Below are 7,087 nucleotides of genomic sequence, written 5' to 3'. Positions count from 1 at the left end.
GTCAGCCTAGGCATGGTGAGGAGCCGTGCTCTACCATAGGTTAGCCCAGCTGTGGTGAGGAGCTGTGCCCTGCCTGGGCCAGCTGTGGTGCCCCTGCAGACAGCACCCACTGCAAGCTTGCACCACGTGGCCAGGGACTGTGGAAAGTTCAGAGGAATCAGATGAGTTGACTTGGCTACAGAGATGTATGTATTCCTTCAGAGCTTTCCGTGACACACACTCCCTAGGAGCCTTTAGAAGCGCGCCGGGCAAGGGTGCACAGCTTTGTATTTTTACATAAACGCAGCCCAGGACTCCTCAACCTGCTGTCTGGCCTTTCAGATAGTCTTGGTATCAGAGTGTCCTGCAGTCGCCTTGCCATGTGGCTGGCTTCTGCCAAAGAACCCACCATGGGTCAGGCATGCGCACCTATTTTTTAACCCAGCCAGGCCTATAGGGCACCACGAGGCTGGGGGCAGGGTCTGGATGTGCATTCTTCATCCATCTGCGTTCTGGTGCTCCGGGCGGACAGGCATGCCACAAACAGCACAGCGGGGCCGTGTTTTCTCCTCACAGCACCCCACATACATGCTTCCTGTTCAGCTCAGAATCGGCCTTGTCTGGCCGCCGTCGCCTTCGTGTGGGACACAAGTGTCTTCTGAGACATGGGCCATAGTCAGATTCTGCCCTGGAACTGGCTAGAGCACGTCCAAGGGCATCTCCCAGTGGGCTGTGTCTACCTGAGATTCACACTGTACAAAGCCATGTCGATAACACCTGAGTGTTGCTCTTCAGCCATTTATTCTGCGTGAGACACGTTCAGTCCCAAGAACCTGAACTCTCAAAGATGACATTTGTCAACCACAGAGCTCCGGGCCCTTTCTGGGCAGACGCTGGGCATTGCGCCTGCCCGGAGAGCAGAGAGCGGCCATGGGCACTCACTGACTGCCTCTCTCCTGGGTCCCCACTGTCGTTTCACCTGTTTGGTTGAGCTTTAGGTTTTCACATGTCTGGGAGGCTGCCACATGGCTCTGAGCTGTAACTGCCAGATGGGATCAGGAAGCAGTCAGCGTTTCCACCAGAGCTGGTGCTGACCCAGACATTCCAACTGGCTCCCGGCACTAAGTCCCTGGATACTCTGAGATCCACTTTCTATCCCGGTTTGATTTAGTTCAGCAAATTCTTGGGCTGTGGATGTGACCTGGGAAAGGACACGATGTATCCTGGTCAGGTTAGGGTGCAAAGGACTACGGGTCACAATCATGTCAAACACGGGGAAAACAAGCTCTCAACCTCCAAATCCAACGGGAATGCCGTTTTCTCCCTCCACTCTGCTCTGTCGGTTAACGTGTCCTTGGAACTGTGTGATGAAGACGGCAAGCCCACAGCGCTGGCCAAAGCCCAGGACCCAAACCCCACGTGCCGGGCCCGTTCTGCTGCTACATACACACGCCAGCTTTGCAGCGCCTGCCACCCGGCCTGGCACCCAGCTCTACTTGCTTCTCTCCCTCCTGTCCTTCCCCTTAGGCCTGTCCTCCCTGAAATCCCTCTCCCGTTCCCAGTCACTGTCGGGCCATGCCCTGGCCGGCTCTCTCTCCTGCCACCTCCTCTCCCGGCCCCTGTCATGGTCTCGGTCCCTGGGTCTCGAATCCCAGTGCCGGTCTCGGGACCGCTCCCTCCGTTCCCTTTTCCCCTCTCTGTGCAGATCGTTCTTAACGACTGGCAAGTTGATAGGTTTCCGGAAAGGCCGGTCGCGCCCCCCAAACCTCAGCTGCCCCGACTCCTTCTTGCCCCCTAGACCACCACCGAGGCGCCGGGGGATCCACCCTTTGAGGGTCCTCTCTAGTTCGTAGTCCACGAAAATCTCATGCTGGTCGATGACGAGGCCGTCGGCGTCGCGGTAGGCTCGCAGCAGCGCGCGCTCCTCCTTGTACTCAATGAAGGCGTAACCCTTAGAGAAGCCGGTCACCAGGTCCCTCACCAGTCGCAGCCTCCGGATGTCCCCATAGCGGGAGAAGACCTCCCTCAGCTTGTCCTCTTTGGTCTGCAGATTGAGTCTTGCCACAAAGAGGGTGAGGAGGGGGTCTCCCGTGACACCTTTGTTGGGGACATAGCGTGCCAACATGGCCCTCCAGATGGCACGATCGTGTGGGTCCTCATCGGTGCCATCGATGCTGCCAGCCTTGAGCGGGTCGTACTCCTTGGCAATGGGCACCCAGTCATTCATGTTCTAGGAATGACAACAGGAAATATGAGCGTAGCACTCAGCATGGGCCACGCAAGGAACGGTCCCCAAGGCCTGACAGCAGCAAGCATGCGCGCAGCACCCACGGAACCCTCTGGCACAGCCTGACAGCAGCAAGCATGCGCGCAGCACCCACGGAACCCTCCGCACAGCCTGACAGCAGCAAGCATGTGCGCAGCACTCAGAACAGACCTGTACAGCACCATCCCTACAGCTCTGGCCAGCACCTGCTTGACATCACCCCTTTTCAGAGGCAGGGAAGGAGGGAAAACCTCATGGTGGCTGAAGGGGTACGTGCAAGTCAGGGGGCAGCTCCAGAGATGTCCTGAGCCACCCCAACATTCCCCTGAGGGAGGGAGCGGCCAGCGGTTTGCACCAGAAGCCGTGTGTGGCTTGGCCCCATGAGGACACGTACCAAGGCACTTCCATGAGGCTAAACCTGGTTTGACCGCTTCGACACTGAAATAACCCTAGGAAAACCAGCCCAGGAACTGCTGTGGCAAACAGCTTTCTCTCCTTTCTTTTCTCTTTGGAGAGGCAGAGAGACGCAGAGCATTCTGCCCACTCTGCTGGTTCACTCCCAAAATGCCTGCAATGCCCCCTAAAAAACCAGGAATGGCAACGCACCCAGGTGCCCCGCTCAGGTGAGTCTTCAGCCGTACCGGGCAGGAAGCCGGTGTGGGAGCTAGAGCCCAGCACTGAACTGACAGGGAACACGGATCTCTTAACTAAACTAAGCCAAATACCTGCCTGGAAAAATGATACTTCAAAACGTTCTGAGCACTGAGCATTTCAAACATACTACCCGTGGAGAGCTGCCCACCACTCAGCCTTTCAAATCCACTGTAAAGTCAAGCCCAGAGCTCGAGGGGTGAGCGCTGGGACCAGCCGGGAAGCCCCTGGGGACGCCCAGCTCTGCTGTTGACGGGGCCCCTGGAGACAGGGTGAGGGCTCCAATGGTTGTCTCCTAGGAGGGAGGCCTGGATTGGAACTCAGGCTCCTGGCATCACCTTGGTCTGAATCCAGTGGCAATGGACATTTGAGGAATCAACCAGCAGGTGGGAGTACTTTCTCTCCTTTGATCTGTTTTGCTCTCTCAAATAAGTAATTTTTTTTTATTAGAAAGGGAGTGCTTTTTTTTTTCCCAAAGATTTATATTATTTTCATTACAAAGTCAGATGTACAGAGAGGAGAGACAGTGAAGATCTTCCAATTATTCACTCCCCAAGTAACTGCAATGGCTGGTGCTGAGCCCATCTAAAGCCAGAGCCACTAGGCCACCTCGCCAGGCCCAGACAGGGAGTTGTAAGGTGGTAGCCTGGTGGCTGGAAGTTCTTACCTTGCACATGCCAGGATCCCACAAGAGTACTGGTTCTAATCTCGGCAGCCCCACTTCCTATCCAGCTCCCTGCTTATGGCCTGGGAAAGCAGTCAAAGACGGCCCGAAGCCGTGGGACCCTGCACCTGTGTGGGAGACCTGGAAGAAGCTCCTGGCTCCTGGCCTTGGATCGGATCAACTCTAGCTGTTGTGGCCCCTGGGGAGCGAGCTGCATATAGAGGATCTTTCTCTATCTCCTTCTCTCTGTATATCTGCCTTTCTGATAAAAATGAATAAATCTAAAAAATAAGAAACCCACACAAAGGAACAGTTATATAGAAAAAGAGAGAGATATCTTCTATCCATCTTCAGACCCCAAATGGCAGCAACAGCCAGAGCTGAGCCCATCTGAGGCCAGGAACTAATTCTGTGTCTCCATGTGGGTGCAGGGTCCCAGTGTCCTGGGCCACCCTCTGCTGCTCTCCCAGGCCATAAGCAGGGAGCTGGAAAGGAAGTGGAGCAGCTGGGACACAAACCAGTGTCCATATGAGATTGCAGCACTTGGAGGTGGAGGATTAGCCTGTTGAGCTACAGTGCTGGCCTCGTAAATCAATGTTAAAACAGAGCTAAGGGAATTAAGTCACTGCTAACACGTTCCAGGGACTGGCCCTTAGGTATCTCCCTTAGCTTGTTTCGCTTTAGCTGACAGGTTCTCCGGGGAGAGGAATGCTTAGGAGGGGCCCTGTGGGCTTCTCTGCTTCCAGCCAAACCTCCACAGGACATAATCCAAAGCCGTGGCCCCGGACTCTGGCCTTCACCACTAACGTGGTCCTGGTGCCCTGCCCTTCCAGGCCTGCCGCACACTGTCCACTGCCTGGCCCAGGCGGTGCAAGGTCACCCGCTGAGAGGCCCGCTCAGCTCTGCTTTGGTGGCCATCGTGACCACGTGCGGTACAGGACTTGGTCCTGGACTTCCATCCCACTACTGAGCCCCGTCTCCTCCTCCCCACAATGCCAGGGTGTGGGCACCACTGTGATTGCCACATGGGACCCCCAAGGCCGACCCCAAGGTACACAGGAGCCAAGCGGCTGCAGCCCGCGTGGGTGTCACTGGGGGTCAGGCACGGGGTCCTTCTACCTCGAGAAAAACTCTTACCTACAAAACCGAAGTGTCACCTCACTGGGTTTCTGGGGCAAGGTTGGACAGCATGAAGCATACAACTTATAAACGAGTACAGTACAAATCCAACTTTCGGGTTCTTAAACGTCTCTGCGATCCCTTCTGGCGCTGCTCACCAGGGTTGAAGACAAGGCGACACAGCAGGCGAACCCCCAAACCAGCGTTGCGGGCATGCGCAGTGCAGCCACGGAAGCAGGGCGGAAGTCTCGGGAGAAGGCCCCGGCAGCCTTATTCCAGCATCCGCGCTGACCGCCGGCCCCTCACCTTCTAGGTGGGCGCCGGGAGGAAGGGGCCATCCTCCCGACGCAGCTCTCACTTCCGCTGCTCGCAACGCAACCCCACCGGGAGCTCCCCTTTGCCAGGCCCCAACATGGCGGCCCCGAGGCAGCCCTCACCGCGTCCCGGCCGCAGCGGCAGCGCCCCGCCGGAGCCCTCCCTTCTCGCCGGCGTGGGTCCCCTCGGCGCGGCTCTCACTCACCTCGGCGAAGCTGCGGTTCCCTTCCCCCACAGAGTCAAGCGCCGAGCTCCACGCGCTGGAAGATTCCACGAGCCGCCCTCGACCGCACTTTTACATTGGAAGCAGCAGATTCGCCACCAAGGCTGGTCTTCTTTTGTTTTTAAATTCGGAAAATTTCGTTGCGGGCTGAGCGTCGAGGAGGTAGTTTTTCCGAATAAAAATGAACTTTTTATGAGAACTTCTAATTTTTACTCAAGAATAACTGTTTCGTTGGGCAATGGGAAGATCGCGAATCAGCCGCTGGTCGCGCGCGAGCCGCTGAGCCGCTGAGAGTCGGTTTATGTTCTAGTGGCGGCGTGCGGGAATAGGGTTTGTGTTCCCAGTTGTCCTAATCTCCCCGTGTAGGAAGTTCACTTTCCTCACGAGAAGCACAGGGGGCTTGGAGACTCCGACTACGCTGCTGGCGGCTTCCCCGGCCCCATTTCAGCCTCTGGAAATCTGTTTAAATCCTCAAAGGTACTTGAAGCAGCCAGAGTCGGGAAGCCGCGAGAGGAGGGTGCGTGTGACTCCGGGATCGCTTGGAGAACGGGCAGATCCCATTCCGTTCCCGCCTTGCCCGCAGATCGGCTAGGTTAGGGCTGGATTCTGTTGCCCTGCGATCCAGGGATACGATTCCATTTTTTCAAGCGGTGGGGGAAGGTTTCCTGAAGGATTTTCCAACTCCCTGTACTTAGTCCCTTGCCCGGGTGGGATTTCTGAGCAGTCTAACTGCCAGGATCATGTTATCTCATTTTAGGCAGGTAACTGGCGGGAAATGAGGAGTAACACGTTTGGGTGCTGAAGATCTTGCACAGCTCTGCACGTTCTTTTTCTCATAAATACACTTATTTTTTTCCACAAAAAAAAAAAAACTTTCTGATGACCCCTAATAGTTTTTATTGGATTTCAGAAATGTTTTCACCAGCATAAATTTCATTTAATGCCATTCTCCATGACGGGAAGAACCTCCTGAATTTCTTAGGTTAGCTGAGGGGGCAGGGTGAGGGTGAGGTGACACCTGTGAGTCCCCATTGGACAGGTGTCTCCGCACCCAAGGTGGCTGCTGACAGATAAGAGAGAAAAGGGAGCCTTTGTGTGGGTGAGTGCCCGTTGGCCTGCAGCGTCTGGCCAGGGCCAAGGCCAGGAGCCTGAGAGGCCGTCTTGCTCCCGGTGATGTGAGCTGCTGCCCTCCAGATCTACAGTGACAGGAAGCTGGAGCAGAGGTTGAAGCCAGCCTAGCTGCTAGGCCCAGTGTAGTCCCTCTCTTCTGTAAATCACAGGCAAAGAAGGCATGGCGCTATTTACTTACATTTCATTAGAGACAGAACGTTCTCTCCACTGTCTCACCCTCCGAATGCCCACACTAGCCTGGGCTAGCCTACATGGAAGCCAAGAGCCTGGAACTCTGTCTACATTGCCCCTTGGGTAGCAGGGGACACAAATACTTGACCTTCACCTGCTAGCTCCCACGTGAGCAAGGGCTGGGTTGGAACCCAGGATCTCTGTTGGGGGATACACACAGGCCCAAGGGGTGCTTACACAGCTGAACCACACACCCACACCTCCTGGAGGTGTTGGGAGGGCTGTCTGAAGGCAGCGCTTACCACCGCTGGCTCTGCGTAGTTAATCGTTCACAAGGCAACATTTGACCAACCAATGGAGGGCAGCAAGGTCAGATCACTGCTACGGAAGTCTCAGAGGACGAGAAGGGCAGGGCAGGCATTGCGTGCCACCTGTAAGGCAGGGTGGCCCAGCTTCTCAGTGCTGGAGAGAGCCCTGGTGGATTTGGAAGGGAGGGCACCAAACTCCCCTCACTATGATCACCTTTAAGGTTTCTTCCACCCCATTCCCACCCTGAAAAAATTAGGAA

The 7,087-nt window shown here is 55.9% G+C and overlaps 1 protein-coding gene across 4 annotated transcripts; it reads right to left on the bottom strand.

Moving 5' to 3' along the window:
• Positions 1 to 952: 952 nt before the first annotated feature.
• On the bottom strand, positions 953 to 5,368 carry SNRNP35 (small nuclear ribonucleoprotein U11/U12 subunit 35). Of its 4 annotated transcripts, none has more exons than XM_040987109.1 (2): positions 5,200 to 5,368; positions 953 to 2,209 (listed from the first exon to the last, which is right to left on the bottom strand). In XM_040987109.1, exon 2 carries the CDS (start codon positions 2,204 to 2,206, stop codon positions 1,472 to 1,474), a length of 735 nt encoding a protein of 244 aa, XP_040843043.1. In that variant the 5' UTR covers positions 2,207 to 2,209; positions 5,200 to 5,368; the 3' UTR covers positions 953 to 1,471. The 4 variants fall into 4 exon arrangements, with proteins under 4 accessions (XP_040843043.1, XP_040843045.1, XP_040843044.1 ...); XM_040987111.1 differs by lacking the exon at positions 5,200 to 5,368 and adding an exon at positions 5,117 to 5,162; XM_040987110.1 differs by lacking the exon at positions 5,200 to 5,368 and adding an exon at positions 4,986 to 5,103.
• Positions 5,369 to 7,087: the final 1,719 nt, after the last annotated feature.

Source organism: Ochotona curzoniae, unplaced genomic scaffold, assembly GCF_017591425.1.
Source record: "Ochotona curzoniae isolate NIBS_2020 unplaced genomic scaffold, NIBS_Ocur_1.0 contig_46, whole genome shotgun sequence".
Lineage (NCBI taxonomy): Eukaryota > Metazoa > Chordata > Mammalia > Lagomorpha > Ochotonidae > Ochotona > Ochotona curzoniae.
This window is presented reverse-complemented; position numbering and strand designations above follow the sequence as displayed.